This window comes from Chlorocebus sabaeus, chromosome 9 (assembly GCF_047675955.1).
Source record: "Chlorocebus sabaeus isolate Y175 chromosome 9, mChlSab1.0.hap1, whole genome shotgun sequence".
NCBI lineage: Eukaryota > Metazoa > Chordata > Mammalia > Primates > Cercopithecidae > Chlorocebus > Chlorocebus sabaeus.
This window is the reverse complement of record NC_132912.1, coordinates 78,926,053-78,945,395: the sequence shown is the minus strand read 5'-3', so window position 1 is coordinate 78,945,395 and position 19,343 is coordinate 78,926,053. Positions and strand designations below refer to the sequence as shown.

Below are 19,343 nucleotides of genomic sequence, written 5' to 3'. Positions count from 1 at the left end.
TCTAAAAACTGTCAAATAAATGGCAGCAAAATTAAAGGCCTGAAAAGTAAGCCAGATCTTTGAGATCACTGGAACTCCACGTTAGAGAAATAAATGCTTTATCATGTCACCAAACACTAAATTCAAGGAATATGGTAGGGTCCTTACCTTGAAGGTGACCAGCTGTCTTCAATTTCTTTGGAGCAGTAATCAGAAGGAAGTAATGAAAAAAATTAAACACTGTAATGACTTTCTAAGGTGGTGACTTTTGTATTAACTCTAGCGATCACTAAAAAGTGACTATACTTTCACCAATTGAAGAAGTTTTAATATGGTCCTATTAATATCCTATATAATGGGGTTGCAAGTCATAAACGTATTGTTGCATGCATTCTTTGTACTGAGAACTAAACTAGCCCCTTCAGAAGTGAAAATATCAAGGGAAACAGTAAAACCCACTTGAAAAGATGGGCCATACAAGACTAGAGACGACTCAAAAAGACAGGTTGACAGTACAAATTGTATACTTTGAACTATGAGACAATTTGAAGGCAAGGCACAGTTATGAGGTTATCTAAAGCTAATGTGTTAAATATGGTCTAAAAGACAATGGGCTAACATAAAGGAGAGGTTCATGATGAAATATTATCCTGGTAGCTGTGTACAAGATGGACTAACGTCAGGAGAAGCACAATATTAATACTAACACTAATAATATCAAACACAGACCACTACTAGGTGTCAAGGCTGATATAAGCATTTTCATATATATATTAACCTGTTAAATCCTCATAGTCATGTTTGGAGGCCAACACTGTTATTTCATTCAACAGATGAGGAAACTGAATCACTTAAATAATGTCTGATTTTTATAGGAAGTGTCCTGCATAGCAACTTCCATGCAGGTAAATATAAACCAAGTACATTTCATTTTCAAAGCAGGCGTTGATCATCCACAGAAGTCAAGAATACTCATGCTGCTATGTGATATTTCTTATTGTTTTTAAATGTTTTTGTTGTGGAACACTTCAAACATATACAAAAGTAGAAAGAATAGTACACTGACGGAACCCCTTCCATTCACGTACCTAATCTAGATTCATCTACTATACTCCACTCATTTCCTGTGCCCCTCCCTCATTATTTTGGAATAAATCACATATTTTACATCATTTCATCATCACTAAATTGTTAGGCATGTATCTCTAAAAGATAAAGACATATTTTTCCTTCTAAACATGACCACAATACCACCATGATACTTTAGTATTTACAATGATTGCTTAGTATCAAACATCACTCAGTGGTTGAAGTTCTGATAATGTATCTTACTTTAATACTTGTTGAAACTTGCAATGTGCTAGCATTAGGTACTTTGACATATATCATTTCATTTAAATTACTGCTACTTGAATTGCCTTTTCCCCACGTTCACTCCTACTAACTAGAACTACTCTGTCTCTTCAAGAGGATTCAGAGCCTCCGCAGCGGGCTGCTGTCGGCCTCCCTCCCGGCCTCCTGCTCCTCAGCGCGGTCCCCAGCCCTGTACTCGGCGGGAGGAGGCTCGGGCCCGGTGCCGCCTTCCGCTGGGATCTGTTCCCAGTCCCAGGGACGCCAGCCCCACCCCAGTTGCCTAGGTGACGAGGGGCCGCTTCTCTCGGCCGGCCGAGATCGCGGCGATGTCGCAGGGGACGACTCCCTGGGGGCCGACCCCAGCAGGGCCGACCCCGGCGGGAACAACGCCCGAATCGGAGGTACGCCGCCCCTTTCCCTTCCCGGTCCCAATGCCGGTACCAGAGACCTCCGAGCGCTTATTCCCCGTCCGCGGAGTGCACGGCCGAGCCAAATCCGGTCTCTGAAAAGGCGCCGCACGTCCGGCCCCGGCTGGTGAGCGGCCCGGGAGGGCGGTGGGGCTGGGAGCTGCGCTGGGGTCCCGGACACCCTCTGCTGCCCGGCGCCCCCCAGCCGTCCCAGGCGCGCCATGCACGATGCCAGCGGGTCTAAATGTATGAATTCTTCCATTGGACGGCTCTTGCCCAAACGCCCTCATAACCACGCGCTTCTACCGCAGGTTTTGTTTTTTGTTTTTTGGGTGTTTTGTTTTGTTTTGTTTTGTTTTGTTCTTTGTTTTTTGTTTTAATTCTAAGTAAAATAAGTGATCTCAGATTTTTAAATGGGCCAGTCTCTTTTTGAAATTGCTACTAATTCTGTAATGATTACAGTTGCGATTGCTCAAAAGATGTCATGAAATAATAGCTGTTTACTGGTGATGGACTGATTAATATTAGAAGGTTGGTGTTTCCATTATTTTGCGATTTTTTCTAAACAAATAAATACAGGTCAAAGGACACTGGCTGGAAAATCTTCTCTCGTTATGGCTTTAGTTGCTCATCAACTTGACTTTAAGGAATGTTATTTAATCTCCTTGGACACCAGTGGCCTCCTGTGTGACAAAAGGTTGATCTTTAGGCCCCTCCCGTCACCAGCTCTCCATAATAAATGGGTTTTAAGTAACTTTACTCATAAACTTAATATCCTGAGATTTTAAGAACACATCTGCCGTGCCAGATATTACAAACAAAACATGTTTAAATCTTTGCACACAGAGTCTATTATTATTGTTCCTAGGAAGTTGTTTTTCTTCCGTCAAGGCTCTAAAGGTGAATAATCATGTCTTAATTAACATTGCTTGTCTTCATTATTCGTTGTTCTAAACAACATTCTTTGTGCAGAAGATAAGTGTTAGCTACAATTTTATAATGAGGAAACACAGAGAGCCAATAATTCCATGCCTTGCTCAGAGATATGTAAGCTGTTCCCAGCCGAGATTCCTACCAAAATCAAATGCAGACCGCTAAGGCATGCGGACTCTCATATGAGCCTTTTGAAATTAGCAGACATTAAAGTACATTTTAATGTGATAAACTGGTTACTAAGCCTATTACTCCCTTGTGATCGCTAATGTAAGTAATACAATTTCAAAAGTAGCACAGGAAATTTTCCAGTTACATTGTGTTATTTAAATATATACCAAGCTTAAGACAACGCACAATTGTCAGTGTACACATACACATGCTCACCCATGTAGATCATGTCCTTTCCAAAAAGACTGATCATTTGGGGTCTTAATGAATCTGGACTTTAAAAGTTACATAATTTTTTAAAAGATGTAAAGAAGTGCTATGCTTCGGGAGAAAAGACATCATTTGATAATGGTTGAGTCAGATGAATGAGCTAGTTACAGGCCTTACATGATTATCTACCGTCTTAGGATTGTCAGCTTGCACATTTGTCAACTTCTTGGAGGGGCAGGTATTCTCATGACATGCAATTCAGGATGTGCTCAATCACTTAGTAACAAACAGAAGAAATCAAGTTGAAACAGAGACTCAATTAGCAGTGCTCATTTACTAAGATAACACACTAATTCGCTGCTTGGTGGAAACTCCATTTTCCATTTTAATGAAAGCAGAGTTCCTGTAGTTCATGGGGAATATAGTTGATCCACAGAGCTGTGTCATTCGTTAAAACAAATCCTGCCTGCCACCCATTTGTGCTGGTTGGGGGTGTCGTATGTTAGCTAGAAAAGATGGCAAGATTCTCTCTTGTGGTCTGTTCCCAAGGCCACCACTTTTTAGGTAAATACTGAAAGGTTCTTCTCAAATCAGATTATTTACAGTGTTGATCCCCCAACAGCTAATCACTTATGGTGTCATTTCTAATAAATTCTCTATCCAAAATGACTTAGCCAATAGCCCATGTAGTCGACTGAGCCAAACAGTACTGAATTAGTTCCTTTCTTGCCAAGTGCATCAGAAAGAAAGCATAAGCTTTCAGTAGTCCCATGTTTCCCATTTGTTGTTTGTGGCCAATACCTAGAATAGAAGTAATTATCCCAATCACATAGTAGGCGCTCAGTAAATTATGACTAATTAAAATCATGGATGGTCTGAGGCATGCCAGGAAAGGTGGTTATCATAGATTAAAATCTACTCTATGAGTTACTGTGAACAAGCAGATACGAGGTGCAGATCCAGAGAACTAATTTTTTCTGTGGCATTGAATAAATCCTGCTTGCCAGCCTTCTGAGTTCAACATTCCTTTAGTAATACTGGAGGAAATGCCTCCCTTTACATGGTAAAACTAAACTTTTGGCAGATATCTGTATGAATGAATAACAGAAAAAAATGACAAAAATCTGAAAATAAATGTTTGTTATGAATAGATCTGTAAGTAAAAGGAGTTTATAAATGTGCACTTGGAATTCAGTGATCAATCTTGTATCAATAATTTGTTCATATACTGACTTTCTTAATATCTTCAAAAATATCTAGGGAATAGAATCATAAGTAGCATACTTACAAGGGATATACTTCAACTTACATCAGAGACCTAAAAGAAAACACAAATGATTATTTCCCAATTGCTTCTTCTGAATAATGTCTCTTGAAGTATGACCACATCACCCAATAGGTGACAATTAATGCATTCACGGCTTTATCAGGATAGGACACTTACATAATTTTGAGAGGAAAGGTGATGTAACCTGTCTAGGAGATCATCAACATGTCCTGGAGCAGGCCATAGACAACTCTTTCTACATTGGGTGTTCCCTAAAGACTTTAGAAAACAGACCCCACTCCATCATTACAGAGAAAACTCAGGGCTCAATTGAACAGCAAAAGTATTAGTTTCCTGCAACATCAGTGTCATTCAAGAAGTATTTCTTGAAATTATGAATAATTCAATGTAAGTGAACACGTTGAGATCACATCGTACAGATCAACCTATGCAGACTATGGGGAAAATGCCAAAAACGTCACTTAAAATATTGTTGAGAAAACAGTACTAATGGAACTCAAAATGTGAGTACATGGTAGTTGTATTTATCAGACACTTAGAACCTGTAGCAAATTCTGGCTGCAGCATGGAGATATTGACGAACACTTAGGCTTGTCATTCTTACTGTCGGTCTTTGGGTTTACTGTCTTATTTAAGAAGTCCGGCTCCTCCTCTCCCTTTTGTCTTCCTCCCTAGATGGCACAAATCATCTTCAAAATTTTTCTAATATTTAAAGTTGTATTTTACTATGAATTTGGTCTTTAGCAAGTCTAGAATATTTTTATGTTTGAAATGAGGATCTAATTTTATTTCCTTCTAGACGTGAATTATCGATTATGTCAGCTTCATTTACTAAATAAACTATCCTGTCTCTTCCTATTGAGAATAGACTGACTGTTGCTATCACATTATACATATAAATGAATGGACAAAATAGGCAGCAGAAGAGAATAGCAAATCCCAAAATATGGGTGTATATTTTATATATAATTTTATATATTATATATAAATATAATTACATTATATATAAATTTTATATATTTATAATATAATTATATATTACATATACATTTTACATATAAGTGTAACTATAAATTATATATTTTATTACATACATTTTTATTTTAAAAAATTTATATATGCATACATATACACATAGTTATCTATATAAAATAAATTTTTGGATCCTCTATGCTTTTCCACTCACATGTTTGTCCATTAATGTGTCTATATCATGTCGTTTTATATTCATCTTTAAGATCTATTTTGGAAAGTTCATTCTATTTTTTTTTTGACAAGTATGTCTTCTTCCATAGGAACTAAAAAGTTATTTTGTAAAGTTCCAGAATAATCTCATTGGGGTTTGAGATTGTCATTACATTACATTTATAATGTAGGAAGGACTTAGTTCTTTGAATTTGAAAGTTTTTAATAAATCTCTTTTATCAAGTCTTGTTCTTGAACTTTTGATAGTTTTATAATTTATATAGATACTCTACCTTTCTCATTATATTTATAACCAAGTATAATTCAATCAAGATTTTACCATTTCTGTTTCTAATTAGCCTCTTATATAGGAGAAAACTGACTTTTACATATTTATGTTATATAGAACCATCTTGCCAAATTTTTTATTAGCAATAACTTTTTTGTTAGTACCACATCAGCTTTCTTAGGTATGCAACCTTGTAATCTTCAAATAAGGATTTTTAAATTTCCTCATTTCTGCTATTTAAGTTACATATTTAGTTTTCTTATTGTATTAGCTAGAACATCTATAGTGTGTTGAATTACAATAATGTTAGCATCCATAACCTTTTTTTAGTTCCTTGTTTTCGTAAGAAGGACTTAGGATTTCACTATTCAATATGATGCTTGCAATATGATTTTGCCAGTCTTTTTCGTGTTCAGCATTTTTTTCTTTTCATATTTTACTGGGAGTTTTGCTGCTGAGTCTTAGTAAGTGCATATTTATTATATATTTAAATAATTATAAAATTTGTACCACTTAATTTGACACAAAAATTATATTAGACCTGTTAATGATGATCCCTCCTTGGATCTCTAAAATTAATCTTGTTTGGTCATAGGTATATCTTGTAATTGTTTTAGTACATTTTAAGATTTGATTTTCTAAGATGTATTTTAATTATAATTTTTGCATCTGCATTGATTTGTGATTTTGGTTTATAGTTTAACAAAAACCTTTTTTGTTAGTTCAGGGTTTTGTGTGTAGACTATGGTGGCCTCTTAAAAATGAACTCTCTATAGTCTGTAAATATTAGGCTAACATAGAATTTATGTGTTCTTTGATTAATAAGTAAAACTACAAGTGTAAAACCATCTGGGCATGGTGACTTTTTAGAAAGCAGACTTCCAGTTTAGTTCATCTTTGATCACATCAATTTTGTCATCTACCCTTGATCAATTTTGAGAACTTACATTTTCCCAGGAAATCACCCACTTTCTTAAAATTTTCTAACATATTGCCCCTGCATGTGACAAAATTTATTTTATGTTTTAGTCACATTTGTCAAAAATTTGCCCATTTTATTAACTATTCTAAGGAATCAGCTCTTGCTTTTACTTCTTATTCTTTCACTTTTTAAAAATTGTTTTTTAAAATACTGACTTTTTAGCTTCATAGCAGGACTATGGTAAGGTGAATGAGGCATTCTCCTTGGGCACGGAATTGAAGGAAGTACCAAAATACTCAGTAATCAAGATAAGTTGTATTTTAATGCAATACTTTAAAACATCAAACCTAATGCCCCAGAAAAATCCCTGATGGATTAAATTTTTCATTAAAGACCAGATCTGTATTACTGACTTTTCCTTTCGCTTCAGCTCCAGTATGGCTTAGCACAGCACTGCTCCTGCTCCTTGGTTCATTTACTTCCAGTCTTGAAAACAACAGCAACAACAACAACAACAACAAAAACACCTTCCAAGTCTAGAATTTGCAGACCAGTCTATGTCCTCTGTGACTAGGAAACTTCTCCTTAGTAATCTTTAGTGAAATCTGTTATCTTTCTTTTGATGAATACTTATTAAGCATCTTTTTAATATAAAGCACCACCAGTGATGGATACAAAGATGTCCCTAAAAGTTTACATTCTAGAAAGAAAAAATATATACAAATGTGAAAAGTTTAGTTGACATTAGAGAGGGGAAAAAATTAGAGAAAAACATTATCTGGCAGATAGTATCAGGCTTATAGTTTTATTGCTCTTGGAATGACTCCTAAAATCCACCAGGTGGTGGAGTAAAATGAATTAACAGTGCCATTTAACTTACGTATTTTCCTAGTTGGAGATGTAATTTTACAGAGAAAACCACAATTACACAGCACATATTTTAGCTTATTTATGAATTTTCTATTATATCTTTAATTTTTACAAAGCAGAATGTATGTGTTGAAAGATTAAACATTTTTAGCCATCTGATATCCTTCTCATGCAAGGCACTGTATAAACAAACAAGAAAGCGGTCTGGTTTAAAATAGGTCCAGGAATATAATTTAAAACAAAAGAAAAAACCCAGAGGCAAACTCCCCTAAAAGATGATTATATGAAGCCTGCAAATTTTAGTAAAAGAATAAGGCTCTAATATTAAGCATCTTAGTTAGAATTAGTACTGTCCAAAAGGTTAAGATTATTGGATTCTCTTTCATATAGTTCTTGTGTGACCTACTTTTCTCCTATCCAGAGATTTTTCAAATCAGATAAATTGATCTGAATGTCTGTATAATTCACTTTTCATGTATATCTTTATTCATTATTAATATGACAGTAATCTTGTGTGTATTAAAACACATAAAAATGATATTTAATATGAATTCAAATTTAGGTTCAAATGACTTGCCTTGAGTCATAAAATTAATCAGTAGTCAAACTATCATGAGATCTGGAGTTCCTCTAAGTCCTGCTTTTCATCATGCTTCACTATCTAACAATGTAATCAGATGATGAAGATGAATTTAGACAGTCAGTTAGCAACCTATGTTGACATATCAAGAACTGCAGAATTCTAAAAAGAAATGAAAGATTGAATGACTGTCCCTGAGGAATTTACAATCTAATGGGACTGACACCATAGGAATGATTATACTTTACCACTAATAAAAATGTGTATAACCAAAATCATTTAAACAAATATATAACCATATATTATAGATCAAAACAGTATCCTAAACAAAACCGGGGTGCATTTAATTCAATTTGTAAGTATCTGAGTACCTACTAGATGCAGCATACTAAAATACTTTTTCCTTAATGAGTTTATAATCTAATTATATGACCTAGTTTAGATTAATTGACCCACCCTAGCTTACAAAAAAAGTGGCTAATAATGTAGCATATTTTATTTCTAAATTAGATTTTCAAAGATAAAAACGTAGCACAATAACCTAACATTAAATTACAAACATTAAGCCAATTACCATTACCAATAAGTGGTAGGTTTGATATTTTTCCACTCTTAAAAAAGAAAAAGAATTTGGTATGTTATCTGGTAAACTACAGCAAGGCAGTTTTGTTTTTTTGTTTTTTGGTTTTTTTTTTTTGGTTTTTTTTGTTTTTTGCTGCCCTTATCTATCAGAACTCAGTCGCATGGAACACTCAATAACTATTTGTTGAACTGAGAAACATTTGCCCTCTTTCCCCACAAAGTCTCATAATTTTTTATTTTTGTGTAGCTGCTGCTGTCTGGCCTCTATTTCCCTATCTCCTCTTCCGTCTCCCCTTCACAGCTCTTCTCTGCATGCCCTGGCTTTGAGCAGTCTCATCCATTGTCACAGTTGCAGTTGACTCCTAAACCAGCGTCTGTAAACCTGACCTTTGTGACTCCAGCCTTTCTAACTAAACTCTAAACATTTCTTTCTCGCTATTAGTATTCCACCTTAAACTCACTGAAATCAACTCATCATCTTGCTATTTAAAAATTAGCATCATCTTCCAACACTCTATTTCTAGCATATTAAAAGGGTTGGCTGAGCGCGGTGGCTCACACCTATAGTCCCAACGCTTTGGGAGGCTGAGGCGGCCGGATCACGAGTTCAGGAGATCGAGACCATCCTGGCTAACACGGTGAAACCCCGTCTCTACTAAAAATACAAAAAAATTAGGCGGACGTGTTGGTGGGCGCCTGTAGTCCCAGCTACTCCGGAGACTGAGACAGAAGAGTAGCGTGAACCCGGGAGGCGGAGCTTGCAGTGAGCCGAGATTGCGCCACTGCACTCCAGCCTGGGCGACAGAGCGAGACTCCGTCTAAAAAATAAAAATAAAAAAGGTTAACATGTACAGTTATGCAGGTTGTGTTCTGAACAAAAGCACTTGGCTGAGGGGTGAGTGGGCTCTAAAACTAGACTCTATTCACAGGCAATACACTTGGACACAGGGCTGTATCAGCCTTAGGGAAATCTTTTTAGCACTTCCTCTACCCAAAGAGGATACCTTTGTCTAATGCACATAAAGGTGGCGTATGTATTATTAGTATCACCACCATTTTCTCCAACTCACCTATTTCAGAAACTCAGAATCTCCATTCTTTCTCCCCTCTTTTAGGCCCCCATAACATGACTACATTCACCACTTTCTTTTCATCCACACTGCCAAGGAGACCAGAGCAGTGCCACGCTTCATCCCTGCCCTGTTTAAATGACCTCTTTGTTTAACTCTTCCTCTGCTCCTGTCTTTCCTTCACCCTCCACTAGATTACCCTTCCTTAAAGCACAGTTTTGTCTTGTCATTTATCTGCTTAGAAACTTCATGGTTCTGAGCGCTAATTATCTGTGTTACCAGAAACAAACTTCTCAGACTACCATTGTTCAACCAGCCAGGGTCTAAAATATCTATGATGCCTTCACAATGTCCTGTGCTTTGTGAGCACTCACTTGTTGAATCATTAAATTTAAGATCGCCCACCATACCTTTCCAATGCCCACTTCCACCTAAGTCCAACTAGTCCTCCTCATGTAACCTAGGTAACATTGTGAATTGCTGATATTTACAGAACTCATTTCTAACTATCCTATCTTCATAACCTCGGTGTTGCTGGTTCATTCACATGGAGCATTGGCCACACCCAACCCTCCAAAGCCTATTCCTGGAATTCCTCTCTGTAGAGTTTCTTTGTCTTTTGCTTTTACTTGTCCTTTCTTTTAGACTGAATGCTGCATTTATTATGGCTTACTTGTGTTCTTTTCTTCTTTTAACATCATCCTAGGCTTGTTTCTCTCACTAGATGTTAAGCTTCTTGAGGTTAGCACATCTTTCTTGTTTATATTTGCCTCCTCATAAGCCCTAGATTCAATGAAGAATGTACAGATAATAAATATTTGTTGAATTGGAAACCATCGCCCAGTTGTACATACACCCCAAAGACAGATTGACTGTTAGCCATTTGACTTTTCAGGTAAAAGGTACCATTGCATAATATGGAAAAGAAAAAATGTCATCTCGAAGGTTGTTGTTTTTAAATGTTTGTCCTGACAGCAACTAGACCATAAGAAGAACCAATTTTGATATTATTGGGTTTAATATATGAATGTACAATTGCAATAACTCACTCCGCATTGTGTTTTGGTAGAGAGACACTGAATTCCAGGAGCATGAAAAGATTCTGTCTCCGGATTTTCTTTCAGTTGACCAAATCACTGATTTGTTAACGGAGGACGTCGATGGAGTTCAAGAGTAAGCACTTCACTATTACAATCATATGTAGAAGAACAGTCGAGTTTTGCATCTGTAAACCATTGTGATTACATATTTAAGATTTCTTCAAAATATTTGTTATGATATTATGCGCTGAAATAGATCTGGACTCCGAAACACAAAAATTCTCAAATAACTGACTTTTTGCACTACTCAACAGTCTCCTTTATAAAGAAAATGTATTGCAAACCAGCTTACTAATACTTACCAAGAGCAGAGGTTTGTTGATAAAAGCAAGCTCTAGCATATGTCGTCTTCTTTTCTCTTTCATTCATAAAACTGTCAGTATGCACATTAACTTAAAGGATGTTCTCCCTCGTTGTAAGAAAAGTAAGTTGTGTTTTCTGTAATGATAATGGCCAATACACTTTATTTTTTTGGAAATCTTGAGTATTTGCCATCCACCTGTGATTTTCATCAGAAATAATGCTATACTAAGTACTCTGAGTACATGTTACTTAAAAATGTGAATACGATGGAATTTATAGTCAGCAATTCCAATATGTGTACATCTCACTCTTTAGGCCATTTATTTCTATAGTAGATCATCTATTTAGAACTTTTGTCAGATCTATCCAACAACATAATATCCTAAAAGGTATTTTTAGTAATCACCCATTTAAAAAATGATCCTAATTTAGAATGGAAGCCTAATTGGCCATCATGTGTGGAGAGTGGGGATGATGTCATGCACTAGCATCCTGGTATCAGGTCTCTGCAGGCCAGTCCTTGGGACACAAGCAGGGTGTTGTGGACTATAACGGACAAATAGAAAATGACTCTGTCAGTGGTTATCACTGACAAATCTTACAAATGTTATAGCATGAGGATGACTTGCTACTGAGAAGGGAATATGACACATGTCCTGGCTGGAAGAAAAATCCGAGAAGGGAAGGTTTATCAAGAACGGGTGAATAATACTGACAGGGCTTTTCCCGAACTCTCAGCTCCAGCGCTGGCAACCTCTGCTGGAAATTGATGATCTGTGATCAGCCATACCGCTTACTATCTGCATCTCTACAAGCATGAGTGAATTTAAAATTGCACAGATTTTTAAGCAAGTATCTTCTGATGATTTTTACCATTTTTATAGAAATTAAGGTTTATTAGGAATTCTGATTCTTAATGTAAGAATTGATCCATGATACCACTGATCATGTCTTTACGTAAAATGTTGTTATTACTTTTCCAGGTAACCCCAAATGTTATTGATCATTGCAATGCAAAACAATAGGTATTTGATACTGGGCAAAATAGCACAATGCAAATCGCACACATTTTATACAGTTCGTAATGTATTTATATTAAATGTCAAGTAAAAGATATTATATTAAATACAATTAATATTACATAAAAGATATTGCAAATAAGTGCTTTTTAGAATTATTTCTTCCCACGTTGTAAATTTTGCCATGTATCATACTTTGTGTGATGATTTTTTTTTAATTATAGGCTCTCTTTGTTGTTGAAAATCTAAATTCTGAACATATTTTTAATCTTTAGGGGGTAAGGCCTAGGATACAGTAAATGATACAGAAGGTGTTGCAGAAGTTAGCAATATAAAAACAGCCAGGTTCAATAGCAGGTTGACCTTTTCAGACTGTCTCATTAATGTAGAAATCACCTGAAGTGACCTCAAATTTTAAGACATCATCTTTGGATAAATAACATCAGTATTATGTTAGGAGCCATTTCTTTGTAAAACAATTTTCTTGAGATTTTTTACATGATTTTTGTAATAGTAATCCTGAAATATTTGCAATCTGTCACTCACTTTCAATTTAAAATAGCATTATTATAAATGGGGGTTATATGCTTTTCAAAATGACAGAAATATAGTTTAAATATCCTATCACCAAGTGACAGAAGTATGTGAAAATCATAGAGTCTACAAAGTTATAAGCCTATTTAAATAAGTTAGAAGAAATCAGCACATTTCCCTACCTCTTAAAATTAAAAATTGCTCTCCATGAAAGCAGCCAACCAAATGAAACATTAAAGTATCATTAAAACATATTTCTGAAATTCACTGTAAGCAGTTAAATGTCTGGGTACATCTCTCATGATCCCTTAGCTGCTATCCATCATAAATATTTTAATGTAACCTTGACTTTATTTGTGGATCCATCTCAATCTTTTTAAAAAAGAATAAGGACTAAAATGAAAGTAACTGTATAAACACAAAAATAACACTGAGACATCTTTAATAACCTTTCGGTAACTGGGCCTCCATGAGCTATTTAGCTCTTGCCTTGAGGCTTATTTCTGCATGTCATATTTAAGAATTAAAATGCACCCCATTGTCAAGAACATGCAAGAATAATGTAACATTTTTACCCAAATTCTCGGTGAGACAAAATAGATAGGTATATCACCCATCATCACTATACCAAACTTCCTAAAACACAGTGAATCATCTTTCTCTTTCCCTACATTCTCTCATGTTACAGCTGTAGCCATCTCTCCCCTCTCCCCGGTTCCAGTTCCCCTTATTCCCAGAGAAAAAGTTTACATATTTGCCAGTAAAATACTGGAAACTGTGCATTCAAACTGTAGCAGTATCTTGCTCCAAATGCCTCCCTACATAATCTTTGGAGTGAAATGACTGAGCAAAGAATGGAAATGATAAATCCTTAGCCCTGTGGTTCAAGTTAAAAGGGAAGAGACAGATGGTATTAGGGAAAGTGGTGGAGAGAGTGTCGGGGACAGCAAAAGTGAAAAAGGTCAAAGAGATTTCACCAAAATATTCTTTGGCAAGTAGTTACTGTCATTCAAACACTGCTAAACATTGAAAAGTAAAAATAAAAAGCAAAGAACATATGCAAATATTCAGGGTAAATACTTAATTAAAAATACATAGTGTGCAGATGGCAGATGATGAGTACACTTAGAAGGAAAACTAACTGCTAGAAACAGAAGAAAATGTTAGGTTAAAGCTAATAATTAAAGAGGGCATCAGTTTCACAAAACAAGAGACCAAAAACTAAAAAACAAGGTAAAATTTATAAACAAGTAGCTTTTAGAACTAAGGCAAGAAACTAAGGCTAAGAGTAAAACCAATGTAGAACTTACCTTGCCGAAAATCAAGTCAGTAACATGAAAGACAAATTTAAGAAAACTTACATAAAGTGTAGATTAAAGCAATCATTTGAAGAAGTTAGAATATACATTCAACATAGTCAATCAGAAAAAAATAATCTACACTTTATAAAAGCTTTCATTTTAATATTTTAGTAGAATAAAACCTCATGTATTGCCTTTTTGTGGGATAAATTTAAAGCAAGTCACCTAAAGAGGAAAATAACAGGCCTCAGACTTTTCCTTAGCAAGGTTAGTCTGCAAAAATCAGTGGTGCAACAAGTAACCAAAATTTAGGAAGTCAAAAGAGTATGATTGCAAAATAAAATACTAATTTCGTCTGATGTTTAGTTATAGGGGCAACAAGACATTGCAATATTTAGAACAACTCAGAAAATACAGTATTCCTGTGGTCTTATTGAAAAATTTACTTCATAACCCAGCTGAAAGATAAATTGTGAATTTTAAACAACAAAACTGCCAATGAGAAATTGTGATATAAGAAGCCTGGTAGTAAGTACGGGTCATTTAAAATTAAAATAAAATCCAATATGATAATAATAGACTGAAATAGTTATTCGAGAACTTGTCAACAAAAATAGGCAAGCACATGAGAAAAAAGGTAATTGAATTTCCTTTTCTCACCAAAATAAAACCGAATTGAAGCAGATGACCCCTATTTACAGTAATGCTATTTTACATTGAAAGCGAGTGATTGCAAATACTTCAGGATTAGTGTTACAAAAATCATAAAATCACAAGAAAATTGCTTTAAGAAATGGCTCATAACAAAATGCTTTTAAAAACTTGTATCATAAATCTAAAGGGTTAATATCCCTAAGTATGCAAAAAACTTTTATAAACTTATAAGAAAAAGTAACCAATAGAGGACATTAAAAAGAAATCCAGTCTAGTAAATAAGCAAAGAAATACATAAGATTGTAATCTTTGGCCAGGCGTGGTGGCTTACGCCTGTAATCCCAGCACTTTGGGAGGCCTAGGCGGGCAGATCACGAGGTCAGGAGATCGAGACCATCCTGGCTAACATGGTGAAACCCCGTCTCTACTAAAGATACAAAAAAAATTAGCTGGGCATGGTGGCAGGTGCCTGTAGTCCCAGCTACTCGGAAGGCTGAAGCTAAAGAATGGCGTGAACCCGGGAGGCAGAGCTTGCAGTTGAGCCAAGATCGCGCCACTGCACTCTGGCCTGGGTGACAGAGCGAGATTCCGTCTCCAAAAAAAAAAAGAAAAAAGAAAAAAGTAATCTTTTCTATTAGATTAGATTAGTAGATTATGGACAAAATCCAAACTAGATTGGAGTATAGAGAAGGGGACTTTTCTGTGTGGTCTTGATGAAAGACCTATTTGGCACTGTCTTTCTGGAGGGAAGGTTAGCAGCATATCTCACCATGGCCAATATAATTCAGCAGTCCCAATTTTAGGAGTTTATTGCAAAAGATAATTGGAGTTTTGGAAAGATCTTAATTGATCATTTCTCTTTACTTTAGATTCTTAACCAATGGAGGACATCAAAGCCAATTTGGGAATACATACTTCTGATCTATTATTAACTGTATTTAGACCTCTCTCCTACTGATAAGACTTAAGAATATATGAAGGCTTCCTACTTCTCCTTCCTTACTGAATACTAATCCTTTTATGTTCATTACAATTTTTTTCCCTGTCTGCAGCTTGTCTTTTCAATGTAGTTAGATTGTCTCTGGTTCCCTAGAAGTGTTTCGTTTGTTTAACAAGGACCAACTTATTAGTCTTTTTCTTTATGGTTTGTATTTTTTGGTGTCACTTTTAAGAAATTTTGGCCTATCCAAATGTCAGTAATATATTTTTTTATTAAAAGTTTGTAATTTTTGCTATTGCCATTTAAATCTTTAACCCACCTGGATTTTATTTTAAAGTATTGTATGGGATGATATTTTATTTTATTTTCCATTTGGATAACCAATTCTCTCAACAGCATTTTTGAAGAATTTATACTTCCTCTACTGATTTGAAATAATACCTCTGCCATATACCAGGCTCCCACATGTATTGGGTCTGTTTCTGGACTTTCTACATATTCCACTGGCCTACTTATTTATCTCATAGCAATACCACAAGTTTTCACTATTGTGGAAGTTTTCATACTGACTTTCACTTAAGAGTAAATGATACTGTACATTAAACATTGAGAAATAAACCTTGCCAAGTAATGTCCAGTGCAAATTAAAGATCCCTGGCTAATAGACCTACCACCAGCATCATCAGGATGTCTATATCTGCCATTTGAGTCGAATGCCTGAAAAAATGTATCAAAGTGCATAGTGACATGCAATATAAAAAACTGACCTTATTGACCTAAAAATTAAAAATATACAATGTTCACATATATACGTATATGTACATATGTATGACATAACAGGAAATTCAGAGATAGATTAACTTTAAAGTTAATTGAGTCAAGGTCTAAATAGTATCATCGAGAAATGAGGCTTAATCTTAGAACCCATTTTTCTTAGGGTTACAAGATAACTGGTAGTAGCAACTAAAGCCACTTATTTGCTCTTTTTTATTTTTATTCAACAGAAAAAAAAGAAACTTCATCCTCTGTTATGAATTATTTAGAATAATTTAGGAGTGTGCCCATCATAGAACAACAATTATTATTGAGACATGCCAAATACCAAATGGCATTAAGGCAAGGGGTGAAATTACCGTGATTAGCTTAGAATAATCAGAACTCGCTTTTGGGTTTGAGGTCTACCCTGACACCACCATAGATGAAATGGATGTTGAAGAAATAGACCCATATCGACATCAGCTTTATTTGTTCCCAAACTTGTCTAATCTTGCTGTATTTATTAATCTGATTATATCATTTATTTTGATGTTAAGAATAATAAGGACTTCCATTTTTGGAGACGGCAGTAAAAAGTTGTCACACACATATTACCCCCTCAAAATCACATAAAAACAACAAGGAAATACCACCTTCATCTTTGTCAAAACCAAGAGAATGCTAATGGTCCAAACCACAAAATATAAAGATGATGGCTACTGTCATTACAGATCAACCAGAAGTGCAGGAGAAAATATAAGGAAGGATGCTCATAGTCACAGAGCTTAGAATGAGCTAATAGCTATATCTATATCTGTATCTATATCTATATCTATCTACCTATCTATCTGCTAATCTCCCAGGAGGAGAAACCCTAAAGTACCATTCCAGGAACGCTTGTCTGCAATAGCAGGACCAGGGTGTGCAGGCTTGGAGCAGATTCTTTCTGTAGCACAGGAAATTGACTGTTTATATGATAATAAAGAGAGCCTATCCGTTCTTTTCTTTCTTTTTCCTTACCAATTAAAAAACATAACAAGTGCTGGAATAATTGACACAAAGTTACTTCATACAGAAAATGCCTACTAGTTTGTAACTTGGCCAGGTCTCCACCTCCAGTGTACTTCCCAAAAGTAGGTATTCAAGGACAAAACCTCACTTCATCCAAAGATAAGGTGTAAACAAAGAATATGCATTCCAGGACACTGCAAGAAAAAATAGAAGAGGAACAGGAAAGAGAAATAGCAAATCAAACACACCAGAAAGATACATCCGTGAGCAGACAAAAAATATAATCAACTATTTTATCATGAATTTTAAAACATATGAAGCAATTACAAAAAGCATACAACAGAGATAAAAAAGCTCAAGGAAGAGATAAAGAAATAAAAAATTATAAAACTTGCTTTTAAGAAAGAGTAGAAAAGGAAAGATCTTGCAGAGTTTGGGGGGAAATTTAGAGCCACCCACAGAAGAAATAACACTGTTGAAAACAGACTAAGGCACATAGAAGACGGTAATGAGAAAAGTATCCAAAATGAAAACAAAATAGACTTGAAAAATTTTTAAGGTTGAGGAGAAAATTATAACTCTAGAAAAAAATGACTAAAATATACATAATTGGAATTCTTTTTAAAATATAGCAGAATGAATTGGGTGCAGTGGTTTACGCCTGTAATCCCAGCACTTTGAAAGGCTAAGGTGGGCAGATCACTTGAGATCAGGAGTTCAAGACCAGCCTTGCCAACATGGTGAAACCCCCTCTCTACTAAAAATACAAAAAAATTAGTCGGGCGCAGTGGTGGGCACCTGTAATTCCAGTTACTCTGGAGGCGGAGGCAGGAGAATCGCTTGGACTGGAGAGGCAGCAGTTGCAGTGAGCCAAGATCACACAACTGCACTTAGCCTGGCCGATGGAGCAAGGCCCTGCCTTAAAAAAAAAAAAAAAAAAAATGTGTATATATATGTGTGTGTGTGTATGTGTATGTGTATATATATGTATATATATCATAATATTTAACAATTTAGTTCCAGAACATTTTCAGAAATAAAAGAAACTTAATTTTATAAATGCAAAAAGACATTGAATTTCAGAGAAAAACATACTAGTAAAATTGCTATACATACACAAGGAAGAAAGAAAGGGAAGGGGGAAGACTGAGGAGAACCAGAAAATAAAGAGGAAGAGGAAGGAGACCAAAAATAGAGTTTGCTCCCCCCTCCTCGTTCTGTCTCTCTCTATTTCTTTTTTGAATGTCATTTTGGTTTTATGAAGTTTGATGTAACTGAATATTTTCAGATTATGGGCATTATAGAATTTTCATTAAAGAAAAAGACCTGTTTTCAAAACTTAGGAAAAGAAATGGTTCTATATCTAATCTGACTTACTGTGTGGATTTTTCTTTTATTTTACAGAAAACTGGGAACATTTTTGAATTTCAAAAACCTTGAAACTTGTTTAAAGGATGCCATTCTACTAGATTATTATGTATCTGGATTTTTGTGGGCTAGAGGAATGGATTTTTCTATTATTCAGTATTCAAAATTTATGACTTTACTAGCTATGTTACTTCAAAATCTTAAAAGTAAGTACATTATTTTTCTTTTTTTAAGTAAAACAAATTCAGTTTACCATCTAAATTGAGGTTCTTAAGCAAAAGTTACAGATTTTATTGTAATTTCTTTAATGAAAAATAAAGGTTTTTCCTGAGTATAGCAAATATATAGTTCATATCTCCATTGAGTTATAAAACCTCAAGTAATACTTAACAAAGGTTACAGTTTTCTTAATAGTCAATTTGCCAAAGATATGTTAATTTCATTTTAAAGTTGTATCAGTGTCATTCACCCTCTAAATATCTGAGGACTCTGTTATATTCTTGTAACCTTTCCGTAAA

The 19,343-nt window shown here is 35.1% G+C and overlaps 1 protein-coding gene across 3 annotated transcripts in view; it reads left to right on the top strand.

The window, feature by feature from the left end:
- The first annotated feature begins 1,588 nt into the window (after positions 1-1,588).
- CABCOCO1 (ciliary associated calcium binding coiled-coil 1) overlaps positions 1,589-19,343 on the top strand; it is a 104,644-nt gene continuing 86,889 nt past the window's right edge. Inside the window, exons 1-3 of one of the 3 annotated variants that reach the window (XM_007963336.3) lie at positions 1,589-1,733; positions 10,909-11,012; positions 18,862-19,031. In XM_007963336.3, the coding sequence (XP_007961527.1) occupies positions 1,659-1,733; positions 10,909-11,012; positions 18,862-19,031 (349 nt within the window). In that variant the 5' untranslated portion in view covers positions 1,589-1,658. The remainder of the gene's footprint in view (positions 1,734-10,908; positions 11,013-18,861; positions 19,032-19,343) is intronic. The other 2 variants (XM_007963337.3, XM_038009186.2) reach the window with 2 other exon arrangements.